This window comes from Marmota monax, unplaced genomic scaffold (genome assembly GCF_021218885.2).
Source record: "Marmota monax isolate L192 unplaced genomic scaffold, Marmota_monax_Labrador192_F-V1.1 WCK01_AAM20220418_F8-fsc00148, whole genome shotgun sequence".
Classification (NCBI taxonomy): domain Eukaryota; kingdom Metazoa; phylum Chordata; class Mammalia; order Rodentia; family Sciuridae; genus Marmota; species Marmota monax.
Window position 1 is genome coordinate 3,359,502 of NW_026693034.1, and position 21,474 is coordinate 3,380,975.

At 39.0% G+C, this 21,474-nt stretch overlaps 1 protein-coding gene across 1 annotated transcript in view; it reads left to right on the plus strand.

Annotated features, from left to right (window-relative positions):
* Sdk1 (sidekick cell adhesion molecule 1) overlaps positions 1-21,474 on the plus strand; it is an 893,409-nt gene that overhangs the window by 539,614 nt on the left and 332,321 nt on the right. The window contains exon 5 of the mRNA XM_058582451.1: positions 4,586-4,719. Coding sequence (XP_058438434.1) covers positions 4,586-4,719 — 134 coding nt within the window. The remainder of the gene's footprint in view (positions 1-4,585; positions 4,720-21,474) is intronic.

A 21,474-nucleotide genomic window follows, 5' to 3' on the forward strand; every position in this document is an offset into this window, starting at 1 on the left:
TCACTTCCCCTAGTATATAAATAACTCAACATAAGCTCCATGGGCCCCAAACAGTATATTCTTGGTTCAGTTATTTTCCCTTCCACTCTCAGTCACAGGTCTGATAACCCAAATAGTCACTCAGTAGACAGTAAACAAAAGTATTTGGTTCTGCTCCTACAAATGTATGCTCTGACTTTTCCTTCCTGGTCTGGAGGTCCCTCAACTACCCATTGAACTGTTTCTACCAACCATAAATCCTGTGCTTCCAGGATTATTATGTTAATGTCACATTTCTGAAAGCAGATGATCTATTGTGGCATGAGGAACATGACATCACCTGGAAATGGGTAGCAGGAAGCTCCACCATACATTCCCCAGCAAAGTGGCCGTCCCTTTGTATGCCCTAGTGTGATCTAGGCATCCACCTCCAGGGTGGCTTTCCTCCAAAGAAATTTTTTTAATTAGTGCTAATGGCCAGAGACCCCCAGGTAGTTTCTCTCTGCGTGAGGCTTCGTCTTTTCTGAATTAGAGAACAATTACTTTGTCTGGTACCTCATGCATGTGTTGGAATCGAGTGAAGAATGTTCAGAAGCTTGACAAGTTCCCACTGAAGACTGTCATCCTTCACTGAATAGCAGTGTTTTCTTTGTTAGTGAACCTCAGTTGTTAAGTCAACAGACTTCTCTCTTGTGAAAACCAGGGACAAATAGTAATAGTTATTAAGTGATCCTCTAACGTGTTATTTTTCAAATTTTTTTAAATTGTCAATGGACCTTTGTTTTATTTATATGTGGTGCTAAGAATCGAACCCACTGCCTCACACATGCTAGGCAAGCGTTCTATCACCGAGCTACAACCCCAGCCCCTCTAATATGTTCTTTATAAACCCAACATTCTAGTTTTCTGAGCTGTAGTTCATTTCACACATATTGAACTGAGATTTTCCTTATTATTTTTATTACCAAGTCATGGAATTAGAAGTTAGAATTATGAGGTTTTATTTTTAAATATAGAATTAAAATGGAGGAAGACTAAGGAAATGATTTTATATAAAGCCATATGTACATTTCTATAAAGTAAAAGGAAAATTTATCTGGCTGAATACTGTAATTTTTCCTGTAAATTCAATGTAAGTTTTAAATGAATTCTCTGGAATTATGTTCTAACAAAGCTGAGTGGTTCATATTATGGTCAAAGTATTGAATTTTGCTACCATAATTACTTAGCATGCCCTTGCATTCCTTTAGAACACTATTCTTCTGATAACAAAAGTAATACTTGTTTACAGTACAAAGGTTGGAAAATATTTTAAAATACATAATTCAAAAGAAACTAACTTGACTCTCCCTCCTCAGAGGCCGCCTGCGGCTGCATATGCACACATGCAGGACATGTCATGTGTACAGTTGTTTTCTCGGCGCCCAGAAGAATACACTGTTTCATCCCAAATGGATGCTGTTACGTGTGCTTTTTGAATCTGTGTCAGCACATTGTTGAAGTCTAGTAACAGAAATTCTGACTCAAAATAGGTTTTAAATTGACTGAAGTGTGGTATCCCTGAAATAGGATGTGCAGAGGCAGGCTGGCTGCAGGATGGGTGGTTGGTTGGTGGGCTCTGCCAGGCTGTCAGGGACCCAAGGACCTTCTGTTCTCCCTGTCCTTCTACCCACATTGTTAGCTTCATGCTAAGGTCATATCCTCATAGCTATAAAATTGCCACCATGAACACCAGGGACAAATGACCATGTCCAATCCTGATGTTGAGAAAGGCGGCCCCCTTACCCTGCAGGCTGCCTGGGCCGGTGTGGCTGCCACAGGAAAGCTGGGTGCTCTAGGCACGTGCTGCTGTGCTGTCACCAAAAAAAAAAGTTTCTTTTCTTAAAGCATCACAACAGTTACCAGGACTCAAAATTGATATGAATGTTTTTAGATATTTTATTTACATTTAAAAAATCAGTTTCCTTTGTAAAAACTCTTTTTTTAGAACAATTTGGAGAGAAAACAAGAGTAGTTTTATGGAGAACTAATTCTCATCTATCTAATATTGTCCAAAGATTTAGCATTTTTGTGGTGTCTTCTTTTTAACAACAACAAAAAAATAATAATAAATTTTTTTCATGAATAGTGACTTAAACATATTCAGAAATTAAAAGCTAACAGAAAAAAAACTTAAAAATAAAAACCTTAATAGAGGTAAATTGTAATGTTTCCAATTGCTCTTTTTTTTAAGAGAATTATAGTTATACATCATATTTGGGTCATCCTGACAGAATTATTACATGAACAGAACTCAATTTCAGTTCATGTCCCCCTTTTTCCCTTTCTTCCTCCCTTTCCCTGTCCTCCTTCTGTTACTGTATTGATCTTCCTTTCACTCATCCATTTGTTTATTTTTTCAAATATTTTTTGTAGTTGTAGATGGATACAATAGCTCTAATTATTTATTTATTTATTTATTTATTTATTTATTTATTTATTTATTTATTTATTTATTTATTTATTTTTGTGGTGCTGAGAATCGAACCCAGTGCCTCACACATGCCAGGCAGGTGCTCTACCACTGAGCCACAACCCCAGCCCCATTTGTTTATTTTTGATTGGTTCTGTCTACTTAAACATAAAGGAGAAATTCCCTGGGTGTGTTTATATATGCACATAGCATTCTTTTTAAGCATTCATTCTGCATTTCCTCGCCTTTCCCATCCTTCCATTCTCTTCTTCAATCTCCTTCTTCTTCTCCACTCATCTTCCCTGCATCTTTATGATCTCCAATTCTCCTCTCCTTATTTCCTTCTTTTCCTCTAGCTTCCACATATGAGAGGAAATTTTTATGTACTTTTAAGTTTTCAAGATCCTTGAGACAATGTAACAAATAATATAGAGAATTAATGGGTATTTTACAAGACTAATTCTGAGAAATAATAAGCATATTTGAAATTACTATGGTGAAAATCAGATGTTAAAGCAAAAAGTTATATATCCCATTTTTAAATTATGCTATTAAATGTGTATAACTTCATGTGTAGTAAATATTCATATTTAATTTTAGGTGCCAATGTAACATACACTAAAATAAAATGGAACAATTTCTATGGTTCTATAAAAGAACCTATAAAGGAGTCATAAATAATTATAGTACAACTCTTTTGAAATACTTTTATGGTACTAAAAATTGAAAACTTCCTAATAGGGAATTTTTCCTAAATGAGACATGAAATAAATTAGCCATAGAGACCTAGAGTGTAATCTGTCCTGTGGGAGCCCTGAGTGAGCAGTCTCTCCTTAAGCTAATCTTATACAATGTTTAAAAACCAAGAATTTTTGAAAAACCTCTCAAAAGGTAACAGAAAGGAAAAGGTTGTTATTACATTGAATTCCTCATGAGAAGTTACTAGGTTTGCATATCCAGTTCTAGAAGGGCTCTGACTGGGATCAAAAAAAACAAATAAGCAGAGCTTTCCCTGCTGGTGCAGTCCACTGGGTGCCCTGGGGTCTCTGGTCCACTGGAGATAAGAGCACAGATGAAGTGATGTTTCTGTGCTCAGAATGCATCTTGCCCTCCTTGTCCAACTCACCAGCTGGAGAGAAGTTTACCCATGTTCACAGTTTATATTTTTTAACAAATTCTACCTCCCCCACTCACCTCCTTAACTAGCAAAAGGAATACAGAATCCTAACAGAAGCAAAGGACACTGAGGGGCCCCATTTCAATGAAAAGTTGCTTGGATTTATGGACATTGTGTCTTTATTATTTGCTTTCCTTTTTAAAAATGAGTAGCATGGTGAGAGTCTTTATGTGGAGCAATTGAAAGTGTACTAGTCTACTTCTGTAGATGCCTGGTTGCCATGTGACCTTTGCAGGTAGCTGTGGTTCAGAGAAAGCATGGGTGGGTCAAGTGTGTCTCCAGTTCCTTTGGCATTATACTTGGGACATTTGAGGAGGATTTGGTCACAATCGTGTAGACCAAATAGTCTACTTACTTCTTTGCACTCTTAGGATGTGGAGACAGAGCAAGCAAATGAGGGTTCTTAGTGATGCTGGAAAAATTGAAGGGTTAGCACTGTGCTCATTGGACACCTCCTTCTACTCACCAGTATAAACATAAGTATGCAAAGGTTCTAGCGAGCACCCCCATCCCCCACCCTGATGGAGAAAATCTTGACAGACTCATTTGCCCTGGGCCAAAGATTTGACGGTCTAACCCTCTACTCCAAAGATTTGTGAGCCTTTCATGATCAAATAACCCTGCCTGAAAAAGAAGGAACAGCTTCCCTGGAACTTCTCTATGGCCTTGTGATGAATTCTTATAGGAATCTCTGGATTTTAGCAACCTCTTGATGTATGTATTCCAAAACATTGTCTCCTCTCAGTCAAGCTTGGTACAGATGTGGAGCACCTGAAGCACCTGAGACTTATGGCCACAGGACTCCATGGGACCAGAGAAGACTCACTGTTGCTACATTCCTAAAGTCTGCCTGTGTATTGTTTTTGTCCTTTTAAATCTTTTTTTTTAAACTCTAGATATTGCTGTGTAGTTGGTCTAATAAATTAACTTTGTCTTATCTGGAGTGGCTTTGACACTGTCTCTGATTTTTGGAACAGAGCCATAACGCTGGAGAATCAGCTGGTGATCCTTGCAACGACAGCAAGTGATTCCGGGGCTTATTACGTGCAGGCGGTCAATGAGAGAAACGGAGAAAACAAGACAAGCCCTTTCATTCATCTGAGCATAGCAAGTGAGTTTTGGAATTACAGATGATAATTCCTAAAGAAATAAAATCTTGCCTTAATTAATAACCACAGTCTGATGGGACATTTTGCAATGAATCGCATCTCTCTCTGGTATAGTAGTTATGGTTTAATATTGATCCAACATCAATAGTTTGAAGAGCTTCAGAGCTGTTGCTTCCTTTGAAATGATTTGCAGAAAATGTGAATCGAACTGGTATTTTTGAATGCAAGATCTTATTTGTCTTGTGGATTTAAAGAAATGTTTTGTACATAGTTAATGTACATTGGTTTAACAACAACAAAACGTCTTTTGACTATGAATTGTATTTTTGAACTTTATTTGAGACTAGATCAGGTACAGATTGTGTTCCTTTAATAATAATAATATTCTTGAGGAAAAAAATATGCCTATGAAGTTGTGGTAAAATCACCAGTATTTAAGCACAGTATTTAAGACTGTTGCTATCTGATTAAACTAAGAGCATGGATCATGAAGAAAACGTGTACAAACCGCGGTTATATGTACAGTTTATTTGAGGGCATTTTAGTTTGAGGAAACTTTAAATGTTTGGCCTTTGAAATTGTACAGTAGGAGATAATTGCTAGAGAAGGGGAAGATAACCCAAAGCAGGAACTTTGAACTATACTGGATCCACATGTGCAAAGTAGAGGGCGTGTCATCAAATGTTGACAGTGTGAAGCTTCATGGTACAAAATGCAGTTATTATGCTGTTGAGAAAATGTGGTTGGGAAATAGTAATGCCAGATGGTAAATTTCAAAATATTATGATCACATCATACAAGAGTGAATTATATAGGTCTGGCTGTAGAGTAGCAGATTTCATCTTTTTGAACAATGCTTGAAGGTTTTCTCCTTCAGTTAGCTTGAAAAGTGTATGGCATACAGAGGGTGGAGTTTGCTCCACATGGTCCTTCAGGACAATTACTTTAGGCCCAGTAGAGTTCACAGGGTGAAATGTTCATAGCAAATGCTGGGTGCTAGAATCTGTAGATTAATTGAGTTCTTACCTGCCTCCACATCCTGTTAGGTGATCTGGCCAGCTGCATGTGCTTCATCCTGCCATCAGTCCTTAATTCCCAGAATTGAATCCTGCTCCCGAGGCTGGGCAGATGTAGAATCACTGAGGCCTTTTAATGATCTGAGAATTATGCCAGTTGACTAGATGGGAGTGTTCTAAATCCAGTGTATGATGCACTGCCATTTAAAGGATCATCTGAACTCAGAGTCAAAGGAGAAATGAATATGACTTTTTTCAACAGTGATAACAAAGGGTGGACATTATATTATCAAGTAGATTGTGATTATTTTTAATGATTTCCACGTTTTACAACTAGAGCCATTTATTCTATTTAGCAAATCTGATTTAGTACTCAATTGTGATATAAACAATAATAGTCAAGGATGGTAGACTTCTAAGTCAGAAACAAAGAAATTGGCCTCAGTTTGTTAAAAGAGGTGAAACATAATTTCACAAAAATTCTGGTACACGGAACACTCAAAGTTTACATTTAGTAGTTTCCTATAGGCCATTCTGATAGCCTATAGAAAATAAAGCTAGTACAGTACATTTGCAAATTACTATATGAATGCAATACCATGGCATTAGATATTTGGAATATGTAGATTTTTTCAATAATTTGTTTCTACCCCAACTAAAAGTATATTGGAATCTGCTCATAAATATTATAATTAACTGGCTTGCATTTTGTTTCATTGTATATTTTTATCTTTTCATTGGCACTAAAGAGAATGTGTAAAAGGTGAGATATAATGAGATTGATGATCTGGACTGGGAGAAAACCCACATTTTGTTTCTTTCTATAATTCTTTGCTTTTTATCAGGACCAGGTACAGCAGGGAAAGGAAGGACTTTGAGGAAAACTTCATTATTTAATTTCTAGGAGAACCTTTCCTATGACACATTGGATTTAGCTAAATGTTAAATGGCACCAATTATGCATTTTCCCACTAAAAGTTCTATTTTGAAAACCTCTAAAGATCAGAAGTCTTGATAAATCTGTAGAACTCCCCAGAACTGCATGCTTAAATTAGGTTCTGTCTGGACCATGGTGATGCTGTCTGCAATGGGAGCCACAGCTTGGGCCTGACGCCTGGGGAGCACTGCAGGCCCCTCACCACCCTGGATTTATTATGAAATTAGATATTCAAAATACCCTTTCACACCTTGGCAAGACATAGTGTGCTGTGGACCTAGAAATCTTTTTATTCTGAGGTAGCCTTTTGTGAAAACACCAACAAGATTGATGAAAAATTTTTTAAATTTGCCAGCCTGCATTTCTGAAGAATCAAAAGACATTACAGCCAATTATTATTTAATGAAGACACATCTTTCCTTGGTGTCAGAAGAATAAAGTAAGAACCTTTGTGTAGTGACTGTAGTCAGAGTAGCAATGTGCCAGGAGTCAGATTCCTGGTGGATTGCACTGTAGTTAATTTAGCAGTGGTGTGTCCTTTGTCCTACCTCTCCTTCCCCTCTGTGGGGACAGCAGGGCATGAGGACGGAGCAGTGGGGCTAGCCTTGTCTCAGAGCATGTAGATGAGCCATGTGCTATCACTGCCAATGGGAGGAAAAAATGTTTCCAGAACAACTGTACCTCAAAGTTCAAAATCCTTACTACCTTTTGCTGAATATTTTGGCTATGCTTAAAGTTTGTGGGAAGCAAAAGATAAAGAGAGTATGGCTAGAAATAAATAAATTTTTAAAAGCAGGAGTGTTAGAAGTGAAATGCAGCCCTGTAGTGGCCACACCTGCTGTTACGTACGCTTTTCATCGTTGGTATTTTTTATGTCTTAAGGCTTCTCCCCGTTTGTTTGGTTAAGAAGATAAACTGCAGCCTGGGCAGCACGGCTGTTCCTGTCGGGAAGTCCAGGAGGTCTCTGAGCTCTCCATCTCTGGCCAGTAGGGAAAGCTTGCTGCCTTCACAGGGGTGGATTCACTTTGAAGTTCTTATGTGACGTGAAACCAGCAGATGTTAAGGACACAGGTGGGACTGCTGAAGCGTCCTGTATGAATTTTTCATAGCTGGCTCCCGCAGCTCAAATGCACACCAGAAAAAGAATTGGTCAGGACTCACCTGAGAGTCGACATTTCTATTCTGAGGTCAAACCCAGGCAAGCTTTATAAACCTGTCAACCTGTTTTTCAGTCTAACTTTGAAGATTTTACATTGAGTTCACTTTTGTGGATCAAATCTTCTCAACTGAATTAATATGTGAATGGAAGTTTCTTCTTATAAAAAAAAAAAAAGACCATAGTTAGGAGATGAGAAGAATTCTGTAGAGTGATTAATCAATCATTGTTTAAGTGCCATTGTACATACCTCAGACACATCATCAGTTCTGATCCAATATTCAAAATGTCCAGTGTAATGAGATTCTCTACTAGGGATGAAGCTTAGATTAAAAAAGAAATGACTGCCTCTCTCCTTCCTGCTTTTTTCACCTCTTTCATTTTAATGTCTCCTCTTCAAACAACATTTGCAGATAGGATATCATTTCAGCTGATTCTCCTTCAGGCTGACAAACCCTTGCTTTTAATTCTGAAGACCACTTAACATTCTTTTGTCCTCTATAATGCTAATTTAACTGCAGACCTCATATATGGTTAGTAGTTGAAAGTGGATTCCTGAGAATAATATCTTTGCACAGTCATTGGAGAGGACTGCCCTGTAAAACATGCCTTTTGTGTGCCTGGATAAAATTCTATCTCATTTTCCTTATGCCTTTAACATTAAAGGGGACAAGGGGCAGGCATAAGCCTTTCAAATGGACTCTGACATAAGTTGAATTCCTAAACAGTAGGAACAGTTTGAAATACAGTCTTACTCAAAATCTGTCTGGGGATAGGACCCACATTCCAGGTGATCAGCTTCGAATCAAGCTGCAACTCTATAGGTTGCATGATGCTTTACTGCCAGAATTTTCAGATAATATAAAAAAGAAAGTGTATTTTATAGAGAAATCATGAGTTTAGTGGTTTAGCCACATATTGAACCTGCTAAGTTGGGTGTGTAATGAGACAGAGGTGTGTGCTGGTTCCAGTCTCTGGAGCCACTCTGGTCCTGATGGGCAGGACCATGTCTGGGGCTCTGCACTCTGTAGCTCCTTTATACATACTCCATTAGGAAATGAACCCCAGGCATTATCCCCAACCTAGGATTACTTAGTTATGTAGAAGTTGTAAGGATTGATGTCATACCAAAGAGAGAAAGCCAAAGTATAAAATATTTTAAGAATCTTGCTCGTCATAAAAATTTCATTTCTTTGGAATGGCATGATATATACTTTGTAAGTAGAAATTCCTATTTCACTTGATCATTGTAATAATGTTTAATTTTTTGGCCAAATTCCTATGACTTGTGGTTGCAAAGAATTGTGTTTCCTGGTCATGTGATATCCATTCCACAAGAATTTGTTTAGTTCAAACTAAATATCCATATGGATAACTGTGCTCCTGCTAGTAAAGGTGAAACCATAGCCTGTTGGAGTGTTCTGAAAGCAGACAGGCACAGGAGGGCATCCTGTCTACTTCTTGATAAGTGAGAACATCCAAATGCCCCTGGGATAGCTTGAACACAGTGAGAGAGGTGACCACTCAACTAAATACTTGATCTGCTTGATGAACAATGTTAAAGCTTGGTTTTTACTTATTTTCACTTAAAAACATTAATTAAAATGTCAAGTCTAATATTTTGTTTCTGAACCCAAAATATTCACATGCATGTGTGGACTGATGAATGACTTTAAACTCTGAGGACAGCTGGTGACTGACAACAAGACTTAAGGAAAGACAAAAAAAAAAAAATCCAAAAAACAAAAACAGAAAGACTGAAGAGATGAGGCCATCATTCTCTCCGCACACCCCGAAACCAAGACTGGATTATTTCTGTTGCCCCTTCATACTATCTCACTCATCTTCCAGCTTTTCTTATCCCAATGTATCTTTCTTTCCTTTTTGTGATTTATCCTATCCTTGCTTTGCCATAGGTCAACCGTAAAGAATCAGGTTCAACTGTGAACTGTAATTTGCCCTGAACTCTTGAGCAAATCTGGAATAGCCCAGCACCCCTGGTCTCCCAAGGCAGCATCTTCCCACTGGGCTGTCTTACCTGGAGCCCAAAAGGACTTGCAGAGGGATAAGCAAACAAATGACATTCTCAGGGGATTCGTCCAGGTTCTTTCATACACTCTTTTAAAAAGGTCTGTCTGAGGATACCTGGGGTCCAGGTGACTCTTCTCTCAATTGTCCTTTCCTTCATGTACAAGATGGAAGGCTCATGTGTCACTCATTCTGCTTTTCAACATGAGCACTATCTGAGGATATAAATGCACAGGGGCCAAACAGAGGGACGATTCTAAATCAGTGGCAGAACTGAGAAAGACTAATAACTGGGAAATAAATCATTTTGTAAATCAATTTTTTGCTGTTTTCAAAGTGAAGTGGGACCCAGACACATTACCAGATGACATTTCATTATAAATATTTCCAATGACTGCTGTGATAGTCCCCCCATTGTAGGGACAAGAAGGCAGTTCCATCTCCTTTGCAGTTTGGGGGGCCATGAGTGGAATATAGTGTGTCACTTTCAAGCTCTTCCCTGTCCAGGCCACAGGTCGAGAGGGTGGAGCCACAGGAGGGAAGCATCCAGGTCTGAGTGTCAGCACAGGAAAGCTTGACACAGGAGCATTCCAGCAGAACTGGATTCAGGAGTGAGAAACAAAGCTCTGGCCCTTGCCCTGAGATTTCATGTTTGCTTGTTATTTAAACAAAGAATCAGCCTGTCCCAATTGGTAAATGACTCTGTGACTTTAGGTTTATAACTCAGCAATTTAAAGAATAGAGAGATATTCAATGACAAAATTCCTTTCATTCTCATTCATAACTTTACTTGGACAAAATTTCATAGTAGTTATATCTATAAAACATAAAATTTTAGATAAGGATTATTTTAGATAGGATTAGAACTAGGGTTAAATTTCACTATCCATCTATCTCATTGAGGGGCTCAGTTCCAGTTTTTAAAAAATATATAAAATATTCATCAAAACTTTTTGGCAGAGGATCAATGATAACTATAATAATAACTCAGTGTAAGTACTGCTGTTGTTTCTCCCAAAGTCATTCAGTCCCTGGGTAAAACTTAAATTTATGCACATATTTTTCGGAGGCTATAATGGGCTGATCAATAAGATACTTTCAGTCAGTAAATGTAGTAAATTAGGATAAAATTCTGTAGGAAAAGAAGAATAGAAATACAAATTCAAGAAGAAAAAAAGAAATAGTAAAATTTCTTACTATTAAGAGTTAGAGCTTGTTCATATATTTTTAAAGTGGGTGATGATGTGTATCAAATCTTTAGACCTGTTCTATCAAATATTTAGATTCCTTTGAATACATAAAAAAGAATATACCTGGGCTGGGGTTGTGGTAGAGAGCTTGCCTAGCAATCTGTGAGGCACTGGGTTCGATCCTCAACACCACCTAAAAATAAGTAAATAAATAAAATAAAAGTCTATCAACAACTAAAAAAATTTTGAAGAAAAAGTACAGCAATAGTTTTATTTTATTTAAAATATATCAGAATATTAAAATATACTGAAAATTATATTATTTGCAGCCCCTCAAATTTATAATGAAAAACTTTGATGTCAACCTAGAATGTGGAAAAGATCATTCTACAAATCTTTTCAGATGATCTAGAAGCATAAACTGTTTTAAGCTACATGCAGATTCAGTGATAATTTCTAAATAAAAAGTGACGTTTCGTGACCCTCCAGGGCACAGATGAATGAGGGCACTAGCCTCCTTGAGCACCAGATGAAAGTGTTCATGTGTGTTTGCCTTGCCCAGTTTCCACGACAGCCCTGGAAACAAGAACCAGCTCCATTTCAAGCCAAGTACACAGAAGAAGATCATGCCCAGTCCCAAGAATATGAATGTGAGGACTCAGTTAAGGCTTCTGTGACCCCAAATCTTGGTTTCTCCATGTGCTTCAGAGGCTGATTTTGCTCTTTGTGCATATGAGGGAAGCCAAAGGAGAAGACAAAACTTGGGCAGAGGGGTATGCACCAGCCAGCCCTCTTCCGTTGCAGATTCTGTGAGAGCTCTGGCACACTCTAGCTTTAGAGGGGCTGGCTTTGTGTCTAGAAGCAGAGGCCTTCTGTTTTGATGCCAGAAATACTCCAGTAGACATTTAGTCTAGGTGATAACAGTGTGCTGGCCACACATGTGTGGCTTTGAAGTTGATATCCCTGGGTACCTGGAGAGGCACATTTGGGTGATCAGGTTTGGTTTTGGGGAGTAATAGGAGATGAGCCTGGAGTCAGTGCTTGCTAATGGAGCATCACTACAATAAGTTACAGTTCATAATAATATAGTGGCTATTTCATCAGAGCAGCAATACACAGGACACCACATGGGATATAAAATAAGACATGATCTGTCCCGCTGGATTTACACGACTGATGTGCATGATCAAACTCACTGTTTCCCAGATGTTACTGTTGAGCTGTTGGGCAGATTTTGCACAGTGAGTAAACTCCACCTAAGGAGTAAGGTAGGCACTCCGGAGAACTCATTACCAAGCAGAACTGACCAGTTGGATTCAGTAAATGGATCATAAGTATTCATTTACTTCTCCCAATTATGGTTATGATTATTTAAGGGCACAGAGTATCATTCGGCAGTGGTTTGCCTAATCAGATTTTTTACAAACTCCTCCACAAAGCTGAGCTTTAATAATTCCTATGAACCACCTTCCCTCCCACCCTCTTGTTAATGTACCAATTTAAATTATTATGCTCAGATATTTAAGTGTGGGAGTCCTCTAATTGTGGTACTTGAAGGGCTGGAACTTGAAGTAGCCCTAATAATGTTTACCCTTGACTCTGGGATATAATTTCTCAAACTTAGCCAATAGCTGCATGCCTGAATTCAATTGACAGGGAGTTTGAGATAATTTCATTGAAGGCTTATAATATGTGAAATGGCATTTCAGAATTTACACCGTATCGAGAAGGACCCAACATTGTAACTTGCTCATGTGGTGACTTCCCAACTCTATAATCACTTTGGATGTGCCATATGTTAAAGTGCTGGATCTGTTTTTTCTGCCACGATAAGAAAAGTTAAGAAACCTATAAAGGCCACAAATAAATGGAATAGAATATTAAATTTTCCTTGCAGTCATTTTACAAGCACTAACATACATCCATTACACATCTTATCTGGGAAAATCCTAAACAAAGAAATGGTTATTGAACTGAGATGAGACTACAGAACTACTTGTTAGTTGTAAATGTAGTTTTCATTTAAAAAATTGTATTTACTTGATAGTGAAATACAAATGATAATCCTGGTTATTTCTCTGATGTTTGGCTTTTAGTTATTTTCTGGGCTAAACAGTTCTACTTGGACCTTCCCAGTATTCCTTTTATGAGAAGGTTGTTATTCTGAAGATGCTAATTAAGAAGCTCCTGTCTCTTTTCTCAACCTTAAGAATTTTTGAGATTTTCATAATCCAGACATGTCTGATTTTCTGGGAAAATTGTCTTTTTATATCTCATATTTCAGGGAGAAAAAAATGAGACTATGTGAGTTTCTGGTTTGGAGGGAACATGTAGAGTGAAACCAAGCACTGCCATAATAGCATGGTGTTTGTGCTGAGGATATGCCTGGTATCTTGTGGTAACTTTAACTTCAGCTTATAAGCCTGGATGGGAGTCATGATTTGGACCACAGTATAATGAAAACATGTCATGGTAGTACCAATAGCAGCTGTTTATTGAATGTCTACTATATGTTCAATGTGCAAATATTATACTCAATTAAAAACATTAATCCCCATTTAATCCCCATTTTAAAATCAATAAATTATGAGGTGAGCAATATTTATCCCCATTATATAAATGAGAAAACAAACCAAAGGAATAAATTACTTGCACAGGCTTACAGAGTTAGATGGCTTGATTTTGAATCCTAAATTAAGAGACCTTCACTATTTAACTTATTGAGAGTATTTGTAGTGTTGTATTGGTTTGACTTTTAAAATCATGTTGAAATTTATTAATCTGGCTGCTATAGTATATACTGCCTGACAATGGTCACCTTTGATCACAGTTCATTTCTACCTTTACCACTTAGTCATAATGTTTTATTACTGATCACTGTAAATGATGCTCTTTTGGCTCTTATAGAAGGCAATTACAGCAGGTAATTAAAACTGTAGATCTTTACAATGTGGTTGAGAATACTAAATCAAGCCTTAGGAAAATTAGGTAAAGTATCTGTTACAGTGAAAGACCACTTAGCCACTTTGAAGTCCATTACCAAAGCCAGGGTCAGTACTGGACTCCTCACTTTTCCAAAAACATTTTTTCTCTGAGATGGAAAGAAGTGGAATTTATATCAGAAATAATAGAAGCCAGAAAATTATCCAAAGATGTAGATTGTGTGTTATAATTAGTGAGTTCTTAGCAATAGTCTCTGCCTGTGATTCTTCAGGTAATTATTCTGTTGGTGCCCTCTCACCTTTCGTGATCTTCAGGAATCGTCTTAGCACAAATCAGCTCCCACTCTTCCAGCCTTGTGTAGCTCCAAATTTGGCGAAGTAGGACATGGGAGGGGTAGAAAACCCATGGCTCCTGATTGTCAGGGCAACTTGTTCTTTTGCCTAGGAATATCTGGCAGGTGTAGCCTTTTAAGACTATTCCAAAGATTATTATTTTATGCAGTTTTATAGAATCATAAAAATGTGAGCTGGGCATTTTCTGGTTCACCTCAGTTATGAGCCTGAATGACCATCTGGGGAGTCTTCGGGCTGTAATGGCTTTGTGATTTTCCCAGAGAGCAAGATACACACACAAAACCAGAAGCATAAAGCTCAAGTGAAACCCTTGAAAGAATGAATGTCTTCCCAGCATGGACTTGAGGAACAGGAGCTGGACAAAAAAGAGTCAGAGAAGACAGCCCTCCAGCTATGTGCAGATGCTGGTGGTTGTTGACTGAGGTGCTGTTAGTGCAGGGGGCTCCCACCTGGGGTCACGTGCCCCCCCTGTGCCACTCCCAGCTTTCCTTGAAAGATTGATGCAGTCTGTTTTTCCTGCAGGCTGTCACTGTGGTTTCACTGATTCAGAGAGGATGGACTTGCGTTTGGGGAAGTTTCCAGCACAGATGTGCTCCAGCATTCAAGCCTCTCCATTCCTATCTGTCCTCATCAGTCAGAATGATCTAGGTATAGAAACCACATGCATCAGTTAACCTTTTGTTATTAGTTGCTTTCAGAACGCATAAGTGGTCTCATAGTACTTGAGAGAACTCCTGATTGAAAAAAATGGCCTCAGTCAAAACATAGGCACAAACAGCATCATCATAAAGAAGTGAGGTGAATAGGCAATCTTCTGACCTTTTTTTTCTTTGTTCATTTTAGTTATAGTAGTTTTTAAAGTCATGACAGTGAGCATGTTTACTTTTATGATTGATAAAAATCTAGGAAGCAGTTCTGCTTGTTCAAACCCTCTCCAGGAATTAAGATATGCTGTATCGTGTCCACCTGTTAAGTTTGTGCTTAACAGGCTGATGTCCAGGCTTCGTGCTTGATCCTGAGGAAGCTAAATGAAGAAGACTTGTGGACCTTGACCATGGACTTTGCTCCCCTGTGGCTGGGAGAGGCAGCCTCATGGGAGAGGACAGTGTGTTCAAGGCCAGAGGCTACAGAGTTATGCCAGGAACCCTGCGGGAGCACAGGCCAGAGGGCTGTGGATTCTTCTGAGGTTGGGAAAGCTTTGTTAGCAGAATTCCATAAAAAAATCTTTTCTTTTAAGGAGAGAAGCACCACCAGTGAGATGATTAAGGAAAAGACATTTGGGGAGAATGTTGCTGTGCCACTAGGGACTGTTGTCATCCTGTACTGTCACTTGTTCCCTTTGTTTCACACCAGTCTTCCCAGCAAGACTCCACCTTTCATGCAGCCTCATTCCAAGAGTCATTTTTGTCTCCCATCAGAACCTAAGTTTCACAAGAGCAGGGGTTGTGTCTCTTGTTTCCCCAGGCCACACAAGGCCTCAGTGAACACTTGTCCCTGAATGGAGGAAGCTGTTGCAGTGAGCCCGTCTTCCCCTCCTTGCTTGATTCTCCATCCTGCTTCCTGGGATCCCTCCACCCGGGCTTTGGTCTTGTTCTCCTCTAGCTCCTTTTTCTTCAGTGTCCATCACAACCTCTTGGTTCTCCTCAGCCCACAGAGGAGGAGTCTCCATTGTCTAGTTTGGGTTATTTGTTTTGTTCCATCTTTCTTTGTGTTTTTCTGCCTTGGAGATCTCCTTCTTGGGACTTTAAATATCACTTTTACTCAAATGTTATCTCCAGGCCCAAGTGCTAGTCTGGATATCAATCTTTGTTAAGTAAAAGTTGAATGACAGAATTTTAAATCTACTCTGACTCTGGGGGTCTTGGATGATTTTAAGGGAATCTGTTTCCACACCTCAATTTACATATGCATTCTTTTCCCAAACTGATCTTCCACCTTCCAAAAGAAAAGCATTCTTCCTACCAAGCCTTAACCTTTCTTGGTGTATTGCTATGGACTGTAAAGTCCTATACTAGTCAGAGAAAGGATAACTTTATGTATCAGGGCAGCGTTGAGGAACTAGATGACTTTACTAACTGGGCAAGGAATCCTCTTGCAAATCAGGCTTACAATTCTTAGCTTGCAACAAAATTGAGAGAGGACCTAATCAAGTTGTCAGCCAATAGATCATTTAAAATAATAATTGCTGATAAATTACTTTGTGATCATGGGCATAATAGTCCAAATAATGTGAAGGAATCGAGTGAAATTGTTATGACAGAATTCCTTCCATTCCCATCTATTTATAAAAAGAAAATTTCTTAGAGAATATATTTATAAAAATGAAAAATAGAAATAAACTTGATGCCAAATGCTTTTTCATTTTAGCTAGAAATAATAATAAATATTCATCCATGAATACAGGAACTAATTAAAAAAGAGCAGTCCCATTCATCTCATTAGGAGATGCATTTCTAGTAGATTTTACTTTTCATCTTCAATAATTACTTGTTAAAACTTGCCATGATGTATGTTAATATGATTATTAATAATAATTATAATAGATAACAAATCCAGAAAAATTTTTAACACTTAGAATTTTAGGGTCAGAGGACACTTTTTAAGTTATCCTTTTTGTATGGAGAGGTGTGATTCAGTAACAAAAGACATTCAAAGTTTAGTGTATATTATGGTAAAATTTTGTGTCTGGACTGAAGGAGAAAAAAGAATGCTGTAAAATTTTCAATTGTTAAAAAGGAGATTTGTAAGTGGATGATGGTAGGTATCAAATCATATTGGTTTTGGGTTCCTTTGAAGGCATATGAAAGAGCGATCTAATGTTTTGTTTACCATACACTGGAAATGAAACTTAAACACTTAAATAGAAATTTTAAATAAGTGAGGGTGGTAGTTTTTTTCAAAATTCCTTTCTGGAGTACATGGGCAATATCTTGAAAGAACATGTTCCTTGAACATGGTAGTAAGATGTCTGTGTTTAGTTTGAAATTAAAGTTGAATAGAGGAGGAATGGGAGAAGAGAAGTTGTGGGGAAGGAATCCTGCTGAGGCCTGTCAGAATGGTGGGAACACTGAAAAGTCAAATGAAGGGCAGAGCAAGCCTTTGGAAAAGGTGCTGGGCCTATGTGTTTAAAAATCATCATCAAGAAAAAGTAACAACATTGAAAAATCTTTTAAATATGTAACACTTTCTTAACTCCAGATCCCATAAGAGTCATCTGGGTTTGGTCAGGACTTTTTTGTCCATAGGTGTTTCTGATATATAGCAAGAGTGGCAAATTGTTTCACTAAATGAAGTGTGGTGCTTGGATCAATAATATAAGCGCCACTGTGGGAGCTCCTTAGAAATGCAGGAGCCTGAGCTCCTCCCAGGCCTACTGAAGCAAATAACAAGATGCTTAGGTGACTGGTACACACATGAAAATTTTTAAAAAACAAGATTCCTAACAAGCTCCCAGGTGATGCCAGTGTGACTGGTTCAAGAGCAAAGTTCTGTTGTTACTCAGAGGTTCAGTGGCAGAGCTGGTCAAAATATGATCCCCAACCTAGAACCATCAGCCTCACTTGGATGCTTGTTGGGCATGAAGATTCCCAGGACCCATCCTAGGCCTACTGACCAGAATCTGAGAGTGGACTCTAGAAGTCTTGTTTTAATCATGGTTCTGGGTAATTTGGATGCTCACTACAATTTGAGAAGGACTGCTCTAGGGCAAATCTCCACCAACCAAACTCATGTTGTTTGGGGCTTCAAGTTATTCTAGGGAGATCCAGTTTAATGAGAGAGCACCTGAAACTTTCACCACAAGCTTCCCTGTGTCCAAGCCCCCAGACATCTGTTCTGCAGGGATCCTGAATGCAAGGCTTGTTTTATGCAGGCACAAGCTGATAGTGCGATGCTTATTCTCTTGTGCCACATGCCTGTTCAGCCTTGGGCGCTGTCCCTACCTGTGTATTGAGTAATTCAGAAGGCTGCCAGTTTTAGAGATATAGGGGTGGGCAGATCTGATGGTATTCAAGGCATCCTTGTTGGATAAGCCCTGTCAGAATTGCTGTTCTGGGCCCTTGAGTTCTGGAGTAAGATCTTTCTGCAGAAAAGAACTGTTCCTTATTTGAGAAGGACCAATATCTCACTCTAACAAGTTTCTGGACTCTAATAAAACTGAGCACCAGGTAACTGGGAACCAGCCACCTATCAAAAACCAGGCAATATTAGCTTTTCCAAATCCAAGGCTGATCAGGTGCAAGAGCAACCCATTGAATGGTGGAAATGGTACATGTGGAGCCAGGCCCAGACAAATAAAGAAGAAAGAAGTAAATTTCATATGGGTGACCCCAGACTCCATGTCCCTAGCTCTTAGTCATGGACACTTGTCCTCCACCTCAAGGCTGTAGCCTCAATGGAAAGGGTCCCTTGTGACCAACTGAGAAGTAGGACCCCAAAACTGATTCACAGGTGCATCCTAGTGATATGCTGTTGCCAGCTGAAACTATAGTTGCACAATACTGCTTCTCCCCAGAGGGCTTGGCCAGCATTGGTAAAGGGAAATCCCCAGCAGTGCCCTCACCGTCCTCCCACTGGCTGTTAGGTGTGTGCTTCCTGTCCCTAAACCTTAGGCTCTATTCTGCTAAAAGTCCTGTGTCCTGGAAGATGACATTCAGGCATTGTTATACAAAAAGGCCATATTATAAAGAGCATACACAAGGGCTCCATGGACCAACTGCTGGACTACCTTAGGCAATTGTTGCTGACACTGTGAGGAGCCCAGGTTCTGCTACACCCTGGAAAGGGGAGGGACTGGTTAGACCAGTTGCAGGTGACTGGCAGGTATGTCCCAGATGCCCCCACCCTAAGGTAATGGTCAAAGGGCAGTTGTAGCAACCAAGGGTGACTCAAATAAACACTTCAAGAAAGGTCTGGTCATCCCATCAGACCAGCAACCTGGGCCAGCTGACATACTATTCAAGAGTGAGGGAATCGCACTCCTTCTCCTTCACTTTTGCTTCACTGAAATTGTGCTTACTGATAAATGTGAACCAAGGCTGGGACAGAGCAGTCTGAATCTACATAGCAGAGATAAGACTGTGTCACCATGGTTACTGCCAGAAATTTGCCACAACATGTGTAGGGCCCAGAACAATGCAAACCTGCCCCTTGTGGGAGGGATTCTCAGAAGACCTATCAACCAAAAAGAAGCAGGTAGCCCAGCTCACATTCCCATTTGGTGGAAATGCATCCAGCAACTCCTTAAACCTGCTTGGCAGCTGGATTTCTGAAAACATGCCTGTGGTATACTTAATGGTATAGGACTATCCATAGCTCCATGCAGGCCTGCCTTCTCCAGGGTCTCGATTTCCTGTCACTGGGGTTTGGCTGAGCACACAGGGATGGACCTTAACCTTAAGTCTTTGCATGGAGCCCAATGTTACTCCAAAAGGGGGAACCAGAACCCCTTTCCTCAACTTTTTGTTAACTTTTATTTACTCCAGAATTCTGCATAGTACCAGTTCACGATGCTTTGTCTTCCAGCCCAAGTTGAATTTCTTGGCTTCAGATTGTCTATTTTATAACCATAGATGGGATATGATTTATTAGCTTTGTCTCTAGCTTTTTTTTAAAAAAGAAGCTTTTATTGTGGAGAAGAAATTGTTAAAGTCCCATCACCTGCAAAATAGGACTTGGCTCTTTCTTCTCTGAATTAAGTAAAATCAACCTGTTTTCAATTGGTGATATTCTTTTATTACTTTTAATTCACTTTTTAGCACATCTGATTTTTTTATTCATTATGCTTTTGATGAAAATTAATTAGTTTCTTTTAGAGCTGAAACAATATTATCATGGGCATTCAGGCATTGTTATATAAAAAGGCCATATTATAAAGCCGGCCTCGGGACTCAGAGCCTGTGTCTTTCTGAGAGAACTCACCTTTCGATGAAGCCCCAGAACACGGATGCTCTTTAGCTGTTTGGATACAGGCCTCAGTTTTTCCTTCTGATTTTCCCATAAAATTCCTCAGATGAGAAATTCAAATCATTTGAACTCTAAACTTTTATTTCATAAGTGGAACAAAATTAAGAAACATTTGTAGGATAGATATATATAAGAATATACACAAAAGTTAATATAAGTATTATACTGATTAAACATTTCCTTAGCCCAAGATAGGATACCCGTTACCCAGTAACCATCTAGGGAGAAGGAGAGCTGCACACTGAGGAAAGAGGAGAAGAAGAGGAGTGGCCCTACCAGCGCCTCCCCAAGTCTTACTGCTAAGATTGAGAGGAAACTGAGGCACTGTGCTGGCTCTCAGGACCATCCAGCTTGGGACCCCCACCTGTACTGCTCTTCCTGAGATGTGCAGCTCCCTGCAATTTGATCTCTGATGTAACTGGGAACTGTGAATAAAATTTCACTAAATAAAACCCCACTTTCCTAACTACAATTTCAATAAGGAAAAGTTGAGAAAGAGAAATCTCTTTTTAAAAAAGTACCACTTACTCAAACTAAAAAGTTTTTTCTCAGCAAAAGATACAATAAGAGAGGTAAATAGAGAGCCTACATCCTGGGAACAAATCTTTACTCCTCACACTTCAGATAGAGCCCTAATATCCAGAGTATACAAAGAACTCAAAAAATTAGACAATAAGAGAACAAACAACCCAATCAACAAATGGGCCAAGGACCTGAACAGACACTTCTCAGAGGAGGACATACAATCAATCAACAAGTACATGAAAAAATGCTCACCATCTCTAGCAGTCAGAGAAATGCAAATCAAAACCACCCTAAGATACCATCTCACTCCAGTTAGATTGGCAGCCATTATGAAGTCAAACAACAACAAGTGCTGGCGAGGATGTGGGGAAAAGGGTACACTTGTACATTGCTGGTGGGACTGCAAATTGGTGCAGCCAATTTGGAAAGCAGTATGGAGATTTCTTGGAAAGCTGGGAATGGAGCCACCATTTGACCCAGCTATTCCCCTTCTCGGTCTATTCCCTAAAGACCTAAAAAGAGCATGCTACAGGGACACTGCTACATCGATGTTCATAGCAGCACAATTCACAATAGCTAGACTGTGGAACCAACCTAGATGCCCTTCAATGGATGAATGGATAAAAAAAATGTGGCATTTATACA